Source organism: Dipodomys merriami, unplaced genomic scaffold (genome assembly GCF_024711535.1).
Source record: "Dipodomys merriami isolate MVZ:Mamm:240054 unplaced genomic scaffold, mDipMer1.0.p SCAF_16, whole genome shotgun sequence".
NCBI lineage: Eukaryota > Metazoa > Chordata > Mammalia > Rodentia > Heteromyidae > Dipodomys > Dipodomys merriami.
In genome coordinates, this window is record NW_027202937.1 from 11122321 (window position 1) to 11139736 (window position 17416).

At 52.2% G+C, this 17416-nt stretch overlaps 2 protein-coding genes across 3 annotated transcripts; both read right to left on the reverse strand.

Moving 5' to 3' along the window:
* Window positions 1-3249: 3249 nt before the first annotated feature.
* On the reverse strand, window positions 3250-15819 carry C4a (complement C4A (Chido/Rodgers blood group)). 2 transcript variants are annotated; one of them, XM_070024076.1, is made up of 36 exons: window positions 15737-15819; window positions 15022-15118; window positions 14788-14893; window positions 14568-14700; window positions 13675-13790; window positions 13387-13563; window positions 13054-13239; window positions 12761-12946; window positions 12444-12602; window positions 12064-12190; window positions 11851-11925; window positions 11389-11586; window positions 11190-11301; window positions 11003-11073; window positions 10644-10783; window positions 10327-10536; window positions 10065-10116; window positions 9872-9961; window positions 9526-9735; window positions 9283-9358; window positions 8994-9150; window positions 8782-8898; window positions 8500-8671; window positions 7930-8162; window positions 7684-7851; window positions 7312-7371; window positions 6007-6100; window positions 5746-5932; window positions 5538-5628; window positions 5350-5424; window positions 4641-4743; window positions 4376-4465; window positions 4196-4294; window positions 3936-4019; window positions 3603-3735; window positions 3250-3517 (listed from the first exon to the last, which is right to left on the reverse strand). In XM_070024076.1, exons 1-36 carry the CDS (start codon window positions 15777-15779, stop codon window positions 3376-3378), a joined length of 4569 nt encoding a protein of 1522 aa, XP_069880177.1. In that variant the 5' UTR covers window positions 15780-15819; the 3' UTR covers window positions 3250-3375. The 2 variants fall into 2 exon arrangements, with proteins under 2 accessions (XP_069880177.1, XP_069880178.1); XM_070024077.1 differs by having other exon boundaries at window positions 15703-15754.
* A 106-nt stretch (window positions 15820-15925) lies between these two features.
* LOC138828214 (complement C4-B-like) lies at window positions 15926-17237 on the reverse strand. Its single transcript, XM_070024078.1, has 5 exons — window positions 17125-17237; window positions 16784-16982; window positions 16441-16642; window positions 16222-16292; window positions 15926-16139 (listed from the first exon to the last, which is right to left on the reverse strand). Exons 1-5 carry the CDS (start codon window positions 17187-17189, stop codon window positions 16053-16055), a joined length of 624 nt encoding a protein of 207 aa, XP_069880179.1. The 5' UTR covers window positions 17190-17237; the 3' UTR covers window positions 15926-16052.
* Window positions 17238-17416: the final 179 nt, after the last annotated feature.

Sequence of the window (17416 nt, forward strand, 5' to 3'; positions counted from 1 at the left end):
CTCAGGAGGAAGAGCAGGAGGACTAGAAGTTTGAAGCTAGCCTAGACCATGTAATGAGATCCAGCCTTGATAAAAACAAGAGCTGAGGATGTAGTGGCAGAGTGCTTGTCTACCATAGGCTGAGCTTGATTCCCCAGCCTTTAAAAAACAAACAAACCTTAACTGTCCAGAAGACAAAGAATTCTAGGCCCTTCCTCTAGTGTGGAATACTTAGCACATCCCACAGAACTAGGTGCTTTTGCTATACTAGCCCTATTCTTCACAGCAATGCTGTTATTGTCTCCATTTTATAATGAGAAAGTTGAGGCAAGAGGCCTGAGTGGCCTGCCCAGCCTGAACTAGGATTCAGGCTGGTGATTAAGCTGCAGGTTCTACCTGAAGCCACGAGGAGCATCTCCCTGGCTGCAAGGAAAAGTGACCACCTTGAACCAGCTTGCAACAAATATAAGAATTGTCTTACAAATGCAGGGGTATTCCACAGAACCTAGGAACAGGAAGGAGACCTCATTGAGCTCCAAGGCCAGAGATAGGAGACAAATGCAGGCCATTTCCTCCTCTGTTGCTTCTCCTCTCTGAAGCTCCATGTGCTTCCAGTACCAGGCAGAAGAGCGCCTACTCAAGAAGTAGAAGGGTGGTTCAAGTGGTAGAGCACCAGCCATGAGGGAAAAAGCCAAGTGAGAGCAGGAAGTCTTAAGTTCAAACCCTGGTACAGAACCGGCCTGCTCAGGGCCACCCAGGAAGGGTGGGATAGTGGAATGATGGATCATGTCATCCTTCCCAAAACCCCCATGAAGTTTCTGGATAGCCACGGTCAGCTCAGAGGCCCAGCCTTATTCTGGGATTGTACCCATAAAGATGGGGTTTCTCTGGACCACTTTTGGGGTTGAGGGTTCTAGAAGCAGGACTCGGGAAGAGCTAGAGGGAGGCAGAGGAGGGGCTAAGGCTGCCTAAAAGGGGTGTGAAATCTTAGGCTGTTCCCCAAATTTACCATCTCAGGCTATGTAGATAAACCCCGCTACTTAGGGGTTCTCTCTCCCTTTGGAACTTTGTGCACTGGGGAGCCTAAGGCGAGGGCCCAGCTGTGCCCTCTCCTTGCTAGATGAGCTAACAGCGGGGTCCTCATGGCAGCACAGGCCCAGGCTCAGTCTGGATTCATGCTCAGTCCTGGGAGAAAAGAGTAGGAGTCCTTTTTTTATTTGTATGTTTTGCTGGTCCTGGGCCTTGAACTCTGGGCCTGGGCGCTGTCCCTGAACTCCTTTTGCTTCAGGCTTGCACTCTACCACTTGAGCCACAGCACCACTTCTAGCTATTTTGTGACTAATTGGAGATAAGAGTCTCACGGACTTCCCTGCACAGGCTGGCTTTGAACCTCAATCCTCAGATTTCAGCCTCCTGAGTAGCTAGGATTATAGGCATGAGCCACTGGTGCCCAGCCGTTTTATCTCTTTAAAAAAATCGTTTTTTGAGACTCTTTGTCTTCATACAAAGTTGCAATGTATTACAAATGTATTATTTTTTTCCCTCTGGAGGGGAAGGATTTCTGGGAGCTGGGCACAATAGTGATTCATCCTCTTCCTGGTCAACATCCCGGACCCAGGTCAGGCCTGGCCACACTTCATCTGAATACCTGGTTCGGGTAAATGTGTTTATGCTACTGCCATGGTGATCAGCACTTGGGGAAAGAGACCCAATGGGCCCAGGAAGCTCTGGATGACTGAGAAAGTCACGTGGAGGAGGGGCCTCAGCTTGAAGGGATAACACGGAAAACAATGTGTTTTATAGAAATGCCTTCATAAATGTTTTCTGCTTACCCCACCATCCCCATTTCTTGCTCCCCAAATACAAATTCTAACCTATTCCTGGCTTCTGTATATTCTCTTCTGGTTTTTCAACATGCCTTTAATCTACTCCTGTGTACTCTCTCTCTCTCTCTCTCTCTCTCATCACATCAGTTGTGGGGCTTGAACTCTGGCCTGGCCACTGTCCCTGTGCTCTTCAGCTCAAGGCGAGTGCTCTACCACTTGAGCCACAGCACCAGTTCTGGTTTTCTGGTGGTTAATTGGAGGTAAGAGTCTCAGGACATTCCTGTTCTGGCTGGCTTTGAACCATGATCCTCAGATCTCAGCCTCCTGAGTAGCTAGGATTTTAGGCTTGAGCTACCAGCACCCAGCATACTCCTGCTTTCTTTAGAACAGATTAGATGTCACTATCTCCAGAAGCCTGGGTGCCAGTCCCCTCTTGACACTCTCCTTCACTAAGTTAGACATCCCTTTTCCCAGTGGATGCACAGCCCATCCTTGTTCTGGTCCCCCTCAATGATGAGTCTCTGTAGTGAATAGCTGTACCCTTGGCAGCTAGCACAGGGTGTAGCACAGAGTGGCACTGTCATGATGTCTGTTGCATAACTGAATGGCAAGGTTTAAGGCCTGGGTGCTGGTTCCCTTAGTTTTTTTTGCTCAAGGTTGGTACTCTATCACTTGCAGATTTTTGCTGGTTACTGGAGACAAACAGTCTCATGGACTTTTTAAATGGCAGATTGGGAAACTGTCAGTTTTCCACCAAGGCTGATCTCAGTGTATTTCCTTGGATGGATTTTTTAGTTCACCTCTGAAGGATCCAGGGGTGCAACCAAAGTGGAGGAAAGCTAGGTAGGCAGATAGGGTAGGGAGAGTTAGTACCAGTGAAACAACAGTCCTCCCCCAGATGTTAAAAGACACATCACAGACTTTGGCTGGTTTAAAATCAGTGCCCAGAGGAAGATATCACCAGACCTGAATGTTGCACAACTCTGGAGAAGTTACATAATACCACTGATAGCAAAAACAGCTGTCAGTAGGCTTTCAACAGACCAGGCCTCCACTGACCTCAACAGACCCCAGACCTGCCAACTGCACAAAGACAGAGTGAGAGGTGTGGGACTGGACAGAAGCTTGCACAGCCACAGAGCTGAGGTGCCCATTGCGCCCAAACCTTGCCAAAAGCCATGATGCCTAGTGATATCTGGTAATGGAGCAGGAGAGCACACTGAAGGGGAGCCTCCAGGTGACTCTAGTCCTGGGGTGTCAGAAGCTAGGTCCCACGATGGATTGGTTCTAGAGAGACATCAGAGAGAGTGGCTTAGCCAGAAGGTATCCCAGGCTCTGAGAGTCCAAGATGACACAAACCTGATGTATATCCATCCTCCTCAGAATCTGGATGGGGAGGCCAGGCAGTAGGGGGCCTGCTGCAGTCTGAGAAACACACTGACACTTTGCTATCAAAGGCCTTTATTTTGCCCCAACTCTAGGGCTGTATTCAGAGGCCCAAGATCAGTAGCACTGCCAAGGGCCACCTCTCCCCGACTCAGGTCCGCTTGGGGCCGGAGCTGAGTAGCACTCACACCTGGCACCCCTGGGTGCTGTACTCCTGGAGGAAGTCGTTGAGCTGGGCGCAGGCTGCCCGCTGGCGCGTGGTCCGGCACAGGCGTTCAGAGGGCATCTCCTCAATCCAGCTGTTTGAGTCTAGCAGGTACTGGGGACTGAAGAAGACAAAGGGGGCTTAGCAGAGGTCAGGAGCAGAAAGTACGAGGCCCTTAGCTTCTGAGGAGGGGCCAGGTAACTCACTCTCCCTTGAGGTCATTGGTGGTTCCATCCAGACCCATGATCAAGTATTCTTTCTGAGGCTCCAAGCGAAGGCGGCAAGAGGCCCGAACTAGGAAGTTTCGAGTCTGACCAGCAGTGGCCTTGGTGTCCTTAGCTGAGAGAATAATGTGCATAAAAGTTGTCAAAAGGGTAGGGAAGGCTAGGAGAGAAACAGGGTCAGAGGCTCGGCCTAGATCCTGACAGTTAACCACCCTGCTCCTGATGGGAGGTGCTCATGAGTTCTGTTTCTGGGCACCCAGGCTCCAAAGGGCAAGGGGATTTGTGTTCAGACTTGTGGCCCTGGGCCCTTCTTACTGAAGTGCAGGACTTGAATGATCTTGGTCTCAAAGAGGCGGAAAGCAGCTCTGCCATCTTCTCGAAGCACCTGAACCTGGAAGGCTGGGAGGGGGTGCAGGAAAGGGAAGTTGGTGACTGACTACAAGACTAAGAAGGCTAGAAGTCAGGGCCAAAGAGACGAGACCACAGATAGGCTCGTGGGAGGAATAGGCAACATGAAGAGCTGAAGCCAGCTGAGCGGAGAGGAGGGTAGGACCAAGCCCGAGGAAAAGACTAACCATAGTCCACTCTGGGATAGTAGCAGGCAAACTTCATCCTGTAACCATCCTGGTCCTGCAGCCCTCGCTCCAGGGCACGGCGCTGTCGAGGGCACTTCCCTGAGGTGGAGAGCCAGGTGAGACGGTGGGCGGCCCCCTGTAGCCCAGCCTCCCAGTCCTACCTGAGGCCTTGCATCTCACCCTCAGCACACTGGCAGACGTCAGCAGAGCATAAGGTGGACAGGAGTTTGCTCTTACTTGGTGCGCCATAAAACACAGAACATTTGTGCTCTAGAGAAAGGCAGAGAGAGAGAGAGAAAATTTAGGGCAATACCCTTCCTCTCTGCCTCCCTGTCCCTTGAGCGCCAAGACTCCCGGCCACCCTTCACTGCGCCAATTCCTGATGCCATGGAAGACAGCACTTACTGCAACCGTCTCTGGATGCCAGGGCATATGTGGGGCTCACCTGGGCTGTAGTAGTCATACAGAGTTGCACTGGCAGGCTGAACTAGTCCCACAGCTACCTCTTGCACAGCTCCAAAGCCCACACACTCCCGGGACGTAGGGACCTGGCAAGAGGGGAGGGGGAGTCAGGGACCCACTCCCCAGCTCACAGGCCACTGATTGCCTTTCCTTGGCCTGTTTGATTGGTTGCCACTAATCTTATCTTCCATGTCCTTCACATTCTGGTACCTTCCTGACATCAAAATGCTAAGCAAGGTCTCTGATGACTTCCTTGCCAAGATGGTGTCCTTGTCCTAGGCCCTCCGCAGAGGGACATGGTTTTCTCTCCTCTGTACCCCTTGAGTGACAACCCACCCCCTGCTCCTGGCTTCTAACCAAACATTCCAGGCTGATGTGTCCCAAGCTGAACTTTCAGCACCTTGCATTAGGACTGTTTCAGAAATCGGAAGGTCCTTCAAGGGCCTCGGCCTGTCTCCAAACTGCCCTTCTGCAAGCCTTATCCTCTCCACTGCTAAGATGCTCCCCATAATGTAAGGAGAGCGCCTAGCTCTGTTGTGCTCATGTGGGCTCATTCTTGTCCTAATATCAAGAACCCTGGTCACGTGGCACAGCTGTCTCCTGAGAAATCTCAGGAATCCTGAATGGGACTCTACAGGCTTAGGACCCCTGCTCCATGGTTCCCTCCCCTCCTCACTTCTCTCCTCACTCACCGAGTCAAAGTAGAGTAGGACATGGGGCCCATTTGTCTCAAAGTGACTCACATAACGGTCAGACAGGGAAGTCAGCTGTGGGGAAGAAGAGAGTCCCAGGTCATGGGATCTTGCATAGGACACACTCCCACCCTGATGACACAAGGCCCATGAGGACCAAAGGGGTTGTTCTGAATGCCTGACCAGACCTTCTCCAGGTCAGCCTGCAGGGCGTGGAATCCACTCAGGAGAGTGATGTCCGCAATGGCCATGCCAGACAGCCCCTCCTTGCCATTCCGCCTGTGGAGACATGAGGCCTATTGTCCAGGTTGCCCAGCCCCCAGACTGGGTCTTGCCCTTCCTACCCCTGCCCTGGCCTGGGAGCTGCCCAGCACCCATGCAGTCCCCATTGCCTACCAGATGCACACGGTATACTGCACTTTGGATTCCTGCTCCTCTGCCACCTTGGGGACCTCCCTCCTGCGGCGGCTCCTCCGTCCCTCAAACAGCTGCAAAGGTGTCACAGGCTGAATGTAGGCAGCCGGGTCATCCCCAGCTGGAAACTCCTCATACTCATAGTCTTCATAGTCCTCATTGGCTTCCCCTGTGCAGGAAATCATTGGGAGGGGCTAGGAGGCTGCTCAGCCCACATCAGACCCCTCAGGCCCCAATACTCACTTGTGTACTCCACATAGCCTGTGACTGTCACCTCAAGCTGAAGGTCTTGGCAGGTTGTGTTCTTCATGTCCAGGACATTGTAGGTACGAAGGATCTGGATCAGCAAGGGATGACAAGACACACAACACATGAAGCACACACATGAGGACTGGTCTGACCAGTTTGTAGGCTCCAGTCCCTCTAAGTCTTCTTCAGTCCCAACACATGAACAGCACTAAATGGGCTGCAGGAGTGGGTAAGACATGAGACAGGGAGGGGAGGAGACAAAGCATCCTCTAAGGCCAGCCCACTAGGTGGCGCACATAGGAAGCCGGAATGGAAAGCTCAGGAATGACTTCTGGCCAAGGCTTCTGGCCAAGTCTTGAAGGAAGAAAATGAGTTTGTCCAGCTGGAAAGGAATCAGGCAAGGAGTTCTATATAGATAAGAGAGCTGGACAGAGTGGTGGGCAGGACCCAACTATGTGAGCCATAAGATAGTAGGCAAGTCCTCACTGTGTGTGCGTGGCGTGTGCGTGTGTGCGTGTGTGTGCGTGCGTGTGTGCGTGTGTGTGTGTGTGTGTGTGTGTGTGTGTGTGTGTGTGTGTGTGTGTGTGTGTGTGTGTGTGTGCCTTGAACTTAGGGCCTTGCACTCTCAGGTGGCTTTTTTGCTCAAGACTAGTATTCTCCCACTTGAGCCACACGTCCATTTCTGGACTTTCCTGCCTGGGCTAACTTTGAAACTTGATCCTCAGATCTCAGCCCTCTGAGTAGCTAGGATTACAGGCATGCGCTACCAGCTCCCGGCTGAATCTGACTTTTTAAAAGACTAATCTGGTATTTCTGGAGGTTAGTCATGGTACCATGTGGACAGTGGATCAGAAGGGTGAGATGGAAGAGACAGTCAAGATATTCTCAGCAAAGGGCCTAGGACACAAGTGATAAGGGCCTTGGGCAGCAGGGAAGCAGAGCAGGAGCTACTGGAGCCAGGGTTACTAGAGGCCATTGGCCTCTGGAGTGGTAGCCAGACCCTGTGTGAAAGGGGCTCCCAGAAGGTGAGACATAAAAGCAAGAAGGGGTTGGGGCTGCAATGCTTATAGATCAGGGGGCATACCTAGGCTGAGGAACAGAAGTAACAGGCACTCAGAGACAGGGAGACAAAGCGAAGGGGAAGGCCCAAGATGGAAGCAGGACATACCAACCCTGAGGTGGCTTCTTCCTCCCCTGAGCGAAAGTTCAGCCCACAGAGACTCAGTCAATGCCTGTGTCCTCCTTCCCGTACCCTCCACTCACCCTTCACCCACTACTGCCCACGCCTGCAGGTCTCACCTTCAAAGTGCCTTTGCCGTTTCCTCCCACCTTCACATTTATCTTGCTGTTCAGGGAAAACTTTGAGGAAAAGAAAAAGGGAAAGAGGCATCAAAAGGGCACAGGAAAACCTGTTTGGTCACTTTAACTTACCTCCTCCCTCAATATAACTCCCCCGCTCCCCCCACTTCATTTTCCCAAAAAGTTTACACCTTTGCATGCACTCTCTCTCTCCAGCTTCATAAATCCCTAAGGGACAGACTTGGCAGATATTTTATTTTACAAGTGAGAAAAGTCAATGTCTCAGGAATCTGAGGCAAGAGGGTAGGAATGACTTCTGGCCTGATCTATGGCCAGGAGATCATGATTACCCTTAGGAAGGGAGTGGGTCACCTGTAGCTCCTCCTCTAGCCCCTTAATTTGGTGGTTGTTCAGCTGCAGCACATAGGACTTGAACCCACTGCGGCCCGTAGAGCTGAGAGTCACGTTAAGTCCCCTCTCCTCAGTGGTATGGGAAGCGATCCAATATGCAGATAGAGCGTCCAGGGCAACCACTGTGTCCTGAGGAAGTTAAATCAGGACTCAGGCACATGGCCTCAAGATCCCTCCACCTGCTCCCTACCCCATGGCAGCCCCTACCTGGGTGCTACGGAATCCTCCTTGGAAGCTTCCCTGGTGGGTGAGCCAGTTTGCAGTGTGATCAGCCAGCTCTCCCTTGCCCTCCCGAAGCAGCAGGTGCAGTAGGCCATAGGCCGTGGTTTCAATCCATACAGCTGGGGCCTGGGGCACGGGGTCTGATGGACTACGAGGAGCCAAGGTGGGTGATACAGCATTGTTCTGAGAACCAACGACGGAGCCCCAGTACAGGTTATCTGGAAGGGAAGGGAAGGGAAACCTACAGGTAAACGTGGGAAGAAGATCCTAGCCTCCTGACCCTTTGGCACAAGTGCTAAGATTTCTTGATTCTTCTTCTCCTTCTCCTTCTTTGTGCTGGTACTGAGATTTGAACTCCATGCCTTGCACTTTTGCTTGGCTTTTTTCCTTAAGGCTGATACTTCCTGGTTCTACCTCTTAATCTTTCCTACTCACTTTTTCATCCTCAGGATTCTGTCTGTCTGTCTGTCTGTCTGTCTGTCTGTCTGTCTCTCTCTCTCTCTCTCTCTCCCTCAGCACCCCCAAGCATACTCCCAGGACCCTTTTGACCCTCACCACCAGTCTCTTGGGCCATGGCCATGAGGTTGTTATGGGCAACATCCCGCAGGTTCTGGGAGGCTGAGGTCAGTGTCAGGGCATAGGCCGTGATGGCAGCTGCATGGGCACCCAGGAGCCCAGCACTTGCTTTTTCCCCTAAGAATGAGTTTGCCTTTGAAATGGAGGCTTCCTAGAGGGAGGACAAAAACAGGGAAGAGGGTATTCATTGGATATCCAGATTCTTAGGAGAAAGAGGGACAGCTAGGAACCAGGGAAGGGCAGATACTCGAGCATTCGTACCACTCTCTGCTTCAACTGCTTTGCATTCTCATCTTGGAAGACAGTCAGGCCGTGATGAAGGGCAATGACCACAAAGGCAGTGAGTGCCACAGTCTCATCATTTCCTACCAAGCCCCCCTAAGTGAGAGGACAAAGGAGATGTCGGTCAGGAGGGGAAGGGGAAGACACAGTCTTGCCACTGGCTCTTTGCCTGGCCTTCAGTATTCCCATACCTGCATGCCCCTGTGGATAACTGGACATGGGTCATGGAAGGAGCCATCTTCCTGCTGCTGAGACAGCAGCCACTGAGCTGTCTCCTGAAGCTTCTCAAGTGAGCCACCTACTTGTTCCTGGGCCAAGCTCAGAACCTTCAGCACAAAGGCTGTAAGCCTAGAGGAAAGAAAGGAATGGATGGTTAGAGTTGGGCAGTGGGGGGACTCAGCCTCACCCTTCAGACTCCTTGCTGTTCGCCCTCCCACTGCCCTGGCCCTCTGAGACCTGGAGCCACACCCCCCACCTCACCAGGTGCTGCTGTCCCGGTGCAACCAGGCCCCATAGGAACCATCTTTCTTCCGAAACTGCTGGATCCGCATGTAGCCTTGAAGGAGAAAAGTAGTTCCTCAGCTCGAACTCACTCTTCCGCAGTCTGTGCACAGGGCCATGGCTCTCCATTCCCCTGCTTCTTTTTCTCTAGCCTCCAGAGCTGCCCTCTTTCATGAACCGTCCTCCCCAGCCCCCACTCCTGCTTGCCCCTGTACTCAGAACCTTTCTGGATAAGATCCACAGCGTGATCCTTGGTCTCAGGTTTCAGTTTGCTCCATTGTTCTGTCTTGTCCAGGTAATGGGAAGCAGCCAAAGTTGGGGCCAATAAGGTCATGGTTTGTTCTGCACAGCCCTGGGGAAGCCTCAGGAGGGAGGCCAGGCCTCCTGGGGACAAGGCCCCCTCAGAGCCCAAAGTCTCCAATGGATCTGAGGCTATGGAAGAAAGAAAAAGAAATACAAGACTGGATCTGAGCTCTTAAAGCCAGAGGGTAAACAAAAAAAAAGGGGGTCCTCAGGCTTCCTGTAGGCCGAGGGTGCCCACTGGAAAAGGGCTGGGCGACAGTCTCACCTGTAACCCTGACAAAGCTGCTGAAATCTCCATCAGGAACAACATTGGGATCAGAGCTTCCAGGAATTTCCAAGCTTCGGCCTCGGTGGTCTGGGGAAAGGGGAGAGGGAGGCAGTGTGTCGCCATCCAATTCTCTGCACCCTACAACCCAATTCAGGAGGAAGCTGACAGGTGGGAGAGAAGGGTCACTCACCCAGGGGATTGAGTTCATAGGTGATCTCCTCTAAGTATTTAGCCCCTTCCTTCTGTCTCAGGAAAAACATAGCTGTGAGGACTCACACCCTGTCCTGACTGGGTCAAGGACCCTGAGACAGAGTTGGGGCATAATTGTAGATGATGTGAAGTGATCAAAGTGTTGGGTTTGGGTACTGGAATCCTGGCTTGGCCAACAGAGTGCTGAGGACAGGGGGACAGGCTAAGAGTCTAGGGACCTGGATCTGGGATCGTCCACTCACCTCAATCTTCAGAACCTTGGACACTGCGTCCCCTGTAGGGAATTCAAGGGACCCTCGAGCTACCACCTTCAGGGATATATCAGCAGCTGCCGTGGGCACCACAGAGAAAGCAACAGGCCGGGCCGAACCCGCAGGCACAAGCACCTGCTGGGCCAACCCTCCGCCCCCAGCCAGGCACAGTCCCTCCACTGGGGAGACTTGGACGCTCACCTGAGAACAAGGAAACAGATTCGCAGAGCTCCAGCTCAATCAGGCTTCCCATTCCACCTGTCCCTCACTCTCCACCCTCATGTGGGAGACTTCCCATGGGGCCTCACGGTCAGGTTTTTATTCAGGTAGTTGTAGAGAACGGGTCGAAGCTCCAGCTGCTCAAAGCGGCGCACAGAGACTGGCAAGCGGAGGTGCAGATGGAACTCTCGGAACACCCGGAGCTGGGCTGGCTTGGCCACACACAGGCCTGATTGGTGGAGGACATGGGAGAACAGAGGTCAGAGGTGGGAAGTATCAAGACTTCAGGGCTATAGGAGGTGGACAGGGAGTGACCTGTTCTCTGGCCCAGGCTAGATGCATGCTAGTACAGAGAGCTGGATCCCTAGACCCATGCTAATAACAAAGGGCTTGGCAGGTTAGGGCAATGTAAGATGGGTGGCCTGAGGCCTAGGCAGGTCAACTTCACCTTTGCTCTTGGATAGGCTCACACCATGGATCTCCCATGTGGTCAGAGAGTCAGGGAGCCATAGTGTCAATCTGTGGTGAAAAGGTAGAAAACTTCCATGATATCCCAATTAGCTCCAGACACAGCCCCAAGACAAGGCCAGCAACTTCCCTCCTGTCCCTGTCACACCCTTCCCCCAGGTCCTCACGTTTGGGACTGGTCCACTGTCTCCACTCTCCAGAGCCAGTTCTCTGGAAAGAAGCTGCGCACCAGAATGTCATCTTCATCCATCAGTTCCTCCTCTTCCAGGACCTCCAGGACTAGGGACAGTTGGAGGACAGGTTTGTAGTGGGACCATGTGAGCCTTTTAGGTACCGCTTCCTGTCCCCCACCAGGCTCCTCCTTACCTCGAGCCAGGCTTGCTTGGCCCCTGTTCCGCATTGTCTTTCTCAGGCTCTCAGCAAACTGGCAACAGGACAGGAAGGGCTCTCGACAGTCTGGCTGTCGCACTCGAGCCGCCCGCTGCTCACAGGTGCGTGTCATGGGCAGTCGTGTCAATCCATCGTGGCAGCAGCGCTTAGCAACTGGGGAAGCATACTGGCCCACTGCAGGGCATGGGAGTGGGGAGTGAGTATGAGCAAACAAAGCCTCAGCCCCACCATAACCCCGAGATCCACTAGGACTTGTCTCAAGATCACGAGAGGCCGATGAGAGAGGCACTGGCTCATCCACTTTCAACCTCAAAACTTAGCTCCCTAACTCTGAACATCTTCTGTTAACTTGCTGAGGAACAGAAGAGAGGCAGATCCCCATCCTGACCCCCAGACACTCGGCCAACAGAAGTAGCTACTTGGGCACCCATAACTCACACTTCTCACTAATTGCTTTTTGGAAGTTCACATTTCTCTTTTGCCGGGTTTTCTTCTCCTTGGGACAGCTCAGACCTGGCAGAGAGAAAAACAATCAGCTGAGCGATAGGGGACCTCCTATCTTGCCTCCCTTTCCTCCGCTTGGCCTTCCCACCCCTCTAGTCTTTGCCCCCATAAGCCTTATTTCCCCCCATCCACTCCTCCACTTCTTACTCTCTCTAATTGGGGTCAATTGGTTCCCATCAGAAAAGGCTAGCCCCACTGCCTGGAACACCTGAAGAGCATTGTCCCCGCCTCCGGGGCTGCACCCGAGGTTGTAGCTGTTCATGACTTCAAAGACCTGATAAGAAAGGGCAGGGATGCTTGGGCACAAAAGTGGCTCAGAGGCAGGACCACCCATTCAGCTATGGATGAGAGGGCAGAGCACAAACAAATAATGAGGAATTACAGAGAGTAGGAAAATCGAGGTCCAAGGCTGAGAGGATGAGGACAGATAAGGAAGGGTCCAAGTGAGATCTAAGAATTGAGCTCACAGCTTAAGCTCAAGGAAGGAAGCAGAGAGGCGGGAAGATAGGGGAGAAGGCTTGACAAACCTTGCCCATGTCAAGTGGTTTATGGGACCTGCCACCCACAGCATACAAAGCCGTATCCACGGCTCCCAGAGCCACCAGTGCCAAGGAATCTGTCTGTATGTGGAGCTTGGCATTGTCCCCATTGCGATACTCCTTAGAACCATCCAGGTTAAGCTCCAGCTGGTGCAAATGAGAGGTAGGGTCAGTGGGAGTGGGGTCAATCAGCTTCTTTCAGCCCTGTGCATCCTCAAGTGTATCCCCATGGTCTGCGGGCAATTGCTCGGCTCCCCTATATTAGCACAAACACATCCCAACACTCTTCTCTTCCAACCTGTTACCTTGCCCTCACAGGCCCCGGCCTGTACATCCACTCGTAGAGAGTTGGCCACTGGGTGTCCTCTATGATAGTAGAAGGCCACAAAGTAGAAGGAAGGTGCCAGGTGATGGTCCACAAAGATGGAGACTGAGGTCAGGGTCCTCCTGGGCTCTCGACTGATAGACACAATCTCACCCCGGGAGAGGATCTGGACCAAGAAGAGGAGAAGCAAGAGTGGCTTCCTGAAACTATGCCCAGATGGTCCAAAGGGCTTTACTGCACCCTGGAATGGCTCTACTCCCCAACTATGCGTACCATGTAGTAGTAGTGAGAGAAGGTAGCACCACTGATGCCCACAGTTTGCAAGTTCAGGATGAAAGTATCTCCAACACGAGGGGGGTGAAGATCCAACCGCTGAATAGACAGAAAGCCAGGCCCTCCTGGGGGTGGGGCTTGTACCATGAGCTTGGCTGTGGCTGGATAAAGGGAGCCTGCAGACACCTGGAGACACAGGCGGGTTGGGGTAGGGTCAATAGCAAGGAACAAAATACCTGATCCCTGCTCCCAAGCTGAGCTATGGCCCCTCAGGAACTAGCTCACCCTCCTTCCCTTCCCACCCACCACCCTCATAGGTAAGAGGAACTCTACCAAGAGCTGCAGATCTGTGGTGGCGTGGGGGATCGTGATGGGAATGCTGATTTGGCCAGTCCCATCTGTGTTCTGCTGAAAGTCTTTGAGTGTAGAAACAGATCCAGAAGACAGTGTGGCAGAAACTTTGACAGGAATGTCAGAGGCTGGGGAACCTGACACTTCTCGGACCATGGCCTATATAGATGGGAGAAGGACCAGTAAAAGAGAGTGGTCAGCAAGATGGTGGACCCTTCTGACCCACACGCACTCCCCACTCCCCTCCAATCCTTCCCTTCCAAGAGAAACCTGCAGCAGGAAGGGGGCCCCAGGCACGAGATGTCGCTTGGTGTTGCTAAGATCCAAGGAGAAGGGAGATGACACAAAACGCCAGGAAGTGAGTTCTGCTTCTTCCATCTCCCCCCCTGCAAAACAAAGGGCAGAGAGCTCCTAGAAGGAAAGGAACAGGGCATGGCAGGCAGTGGGGGGTGGGGGAGCGTGGAGGGAACCCAATCATTTCCCTTAATAGTGAGTTCCTCAGAGTATGGGAACCTATTCATCTCCACATTTGTTGAAATCTGACACAGGATCCAGATGTGTGTAACATATAATTACTGGATAAGTGAGTGGATGAATGACTAAATGAACAAAAATAAATAAACTGAGGTGGGCAAAGAGGTAAAAATCATGCAGCGTTTAAGAGAAATGATTTCTTGGGTTTTCCTAATTTGGGCCCGAGGAAAGCTGACACAAGTTAGGGATAATGCTGATGGTGAAGAATAGGGCCAGCATTATAATGTGGATCTTAAAAGTCCCCGCCAAAGGTCAGGCTTAGGTCCCAGCACAGCACTATTAGGAGGTGATGGAACCTTTCAAAGACAGGGTTGGGTGGAAAGTCTTTAAGTCATTAGGGGGTGCCCTCAAAGGGGACAATGAGACTCCAGATCCTCCTTGTTCCATCTCCTGGCATGAAGTGAGCATTTTGGTTCTGTCACACACTCCCTGCCACAATGAGCTACCTCATCACAGAGCCGACAGATCACACACTAGAACCTCCAAATTCCTAAGTTGAAATAAACCTTTTTTCTTTATAAGCTGATTTTCTCACATATTTGTTACAGTAATGGAAAGCTGACTAATACAGTCAGCTCAGAGGGAACACAGGTAAGGGGCTGGAGTTATAATAAAAGAAAGTCACCCACCTGGAGACTCAATGATGGCTGCTGCAACATAGAGGCGCAGTCCAAGAAGTTCAGGGATACTAATGCCAAGCTTCTGCAGAGCACCCTGGACCTCAGCCTTTGAGAGGGAGATGTGGTTCTGGCCATCCACCAACTGAGACACAGGAGAAAACAGAAAGTAGGGTGAGACTGAAGGTCCCCATTTCTCCTCTCCAGTACCAAACCCCTATCTCCATCCTACCTTGTTTTGGGTCTCCAGTCCCCGCAGGAAAGACTTTTGGCCATCTTCATCCAGGAGCGCAAAGCGCACATATGCCACCCCCTGCACAGGCTTCCCATACATGTACCTGTTGCCATCAGGAGAAGGTGGACCAAAGGATGGGGGAGATAATGATCCAGAAGAGAGGGAAACTGGGAGCCCGTTCACTTGCAAGGGGGGCCCAGGAGCAGAACCTATTTGGGGAGTGGGTGTTACCTGGCCTGGATGTCTAACTGGATTTCCCCAAGGTTGTCAGGAGTAGTCAGGATATAGGGCTTCTCAGGAATGATCTTCACTTCAAAGTTGGGAAGAACTGGCCCAGGGTAAAGAGGCAAGTAGGTGAGACCCTAGTAAAGGACCAGTGGCCCCATATCTGTACTCTTAGCTACTCAGGAGGCTGAGATCTGAGGACTGCAGTTCAAAGCCAGCCCAGGCAGAAATGTCTGTGAGACATTTTTTTTTTTGGCGGGGGGAGGAGGGGTGAGGGAAGAGGGGGACCAGGTCGTGGGGCCTGAACTCTGGGCCTGGGCACTGTCCCTCAGCTCTTCACCTCTAGGCTAGTGCTCTACCACTTGAGCCACAGCGCCACTTCTGGCTTTTTTTTCCCTGCTTATGTGGTGCTGAGGACTCGAACCCAGGGCCTCATGCATGCAAGGCAAGTGCTCTACCACTGAGCCACCTTGCCAGCCCGTCTGTGAGACTCTTATCTCCAATTAACCACTCCAAAGCCAGAAGTGGAGCTATGGGCCCAAGTGGTTGAGCACTAGCCTGGAGCAAAAATAGCTCAGGGATAGTGCCCAGGCCCTGAGTTCAAGCCCCACAACTAACAAAAAAAACAACCACACACAAAAAAACTCCCTTTCCATCGGGGCTTCCCTGCTTCTTCTACCCTCTCACCTCTCATTTCCTTCACCAAACGAGCAGGGCTCACCATATTTTTTCACCTCAAACTGGGTGCTGCTGTTGGATGCCATGCTATCTGAGAATCGGGCTGAGATTTTCCAAGTCCCTGGTCTAAAAACAGACAAAGAAGGGATTCAGCCTACCTGAGCAGGTGGGTCATAAACATCCAGGACCCTGAAGCCCTAGGAAAGAAGCTGAGAAGGCAAACCAGATGTCGAGGAGGGCCATGCTCGGGGCATCTGAAAGGTAACTGTGTGTTGCAGGTAGAGAGCCCCTGGGCAAAGGAGAATTGGAGTGTCTAGATCAGGGAGGGGACGGAACACCCTCAGTTCAGGGAAGCTCACTCAGATGTCTGGAATCACAAAGTCATCCTGCAAGATGGACGTGGGAACATAAACCTCCTTCTTCCGTACAAGGAGGCCATGAGAGTTCTGCAAGAGCAGCAGAAATGGTCTCAAGTGGGAGATCACATACAAGAAGTACGGTCAAGAAGGCCAGAGGTCAGGGACTCACCTCCACCATGACTGTGAGAGTGTCAGTGGCTGGGCGCATCTTTTGATCGAGTGCAAAGACCCGGTACCTAACTGGAAGTGGAAATAAGAGAGGGCTGAGCAGGAGTCTATATGTACAAAGGGAGGGTGAGCTTAATTCCAAGGTGTAAAGCTTGCTAACAAGTCCTAAGTGGGCAGGGAGGGAGGTAAATAAAGAAGAGGCCTGAAGACTGAGGCTCACCCCGCTGGCCAGGGTTATAAATGGGCTGGTCAGTCTGCAGAAAGAGGTGCCCCCGGCGAGAAGAAAAGAGCAAGTTGACACCCTGAACATCTGTCTTCCTGGAGAGAGAGTTCTTCAGCCATGGAGTCTGGGCCACCAGCTGGACTTTAGGGTTTCTGTGCAGTTGGGAGAGTTTACAGTTCATTACATCTCTGATGGAGACCTGTCAAGAAAAGGAGAGAAGGTCAGACAGCAGAAGGAAACAAAGACCAAGATAGAAACACTGAAGAGTCTATCAGAATGGAAAAAGAGGAAGGAGGCCAGTGAGGAAGACAAAGTCATTTAGAGGGTATGAGAGCATTACCGGAAGGCTGAGGAGTACCAAGTCTTTTTCTGAACTGAGGGTGAAGTCCTTCTTCGGGGAGCAAGGAACATTATTGTTACTTGGGTTTCTCAGGAAGACATGTCCTTTTACTACTTGTCCCGGAGGTGCGTCAAGGAGCTGTATTCCCACTGACAGGGGAGTTCTTAGCTTCACCACAGAAGGAGAGAACAGGAGCAACCTAGAGAGAGTGGTGAAGGATAGAAGTCAGACTACCAGACACATCCACCCTGGTATCCCCCCACTTTTGAATCAAACCCCATCTCCAGTTCTGTCCCCCCCCCATCCAAGCATTCAATATCTTGAGTATCTTGCCCCAGGACCTGGGCTCCTGAAGAGACAAAACAAAAAAACTAGATGCCCAGATCAGTCCCCAGAGGAGCCTCATGGCTGGAGGCTCCAAGAGGGATCTGGTTTGTCTGTCTGCTCCCCTCTGGTCAACCTAGGGCTTAAAACAGAGTTGACTCTGGACCTTGCCCCTCCCCTAGCCTGTCCAAGCCGGGAAACCACGTGATGGGCAAGAAATGCAACTGGCTCCAGGCCCAGTGTTGGGGGAGCAGCCTGGACACCAGGGTCCCTGAGGGAGTCTGAAGAAATCTTGGCCCAGAGACAGAT

What these genes read in the sequence shown, in the direction of transcription:
- LOC138828214 (XM_070024078.1), bottom strand. Translation starts at nt 17,189, where the DNA reads ATGAGGCTCCTCTGGGGACTGATCTGGGCATCTAGTTTTTTTGTTTTG. An exon ending in TGGTACTCCTCAGCCTTCCG is followed by an intron (nt 16,643 to 16,783) that starts GTAATGCTCTCA and finishes TTTTCTTGACAG; the next exon opens with GTCTCCATCAGAGATGTAAT. An exon ending in TTATAACCCTGGCCAGCGGG is followed by an intron (nt 16,293 to 16,440) that starts GTGAGCCTCAGT and finishes TTCCACTTCCAG; the next exon opens with TTAGGTACCGGGTCTTTGCA.
- C4a (XM_070024076.1), bottom strand. Translation starts at nt 15,779, where the DNA reads ATGGCATCCAACAGCAGCACCCAGTTTGAGGTGAAAAAATATG. An exon ending in CTATGAACTCAATCCCCTGG is followed by an intron (nt 9,962 to 10,064) that starts GTGAGTGACCCT and finishes CCCTTTCCCCAG; the next exon opens with ACCACCGAGGCCGAAGCTTG. An exon ending in GTATGACTACTACAGCCCAG is followed by an intron (nt 4,466 to 4,640) that starts GTGAGCCCCACA and finishes GCCTTTCTCTAG; the next exon opens with AGCACAAATGTTCTGTGTTT.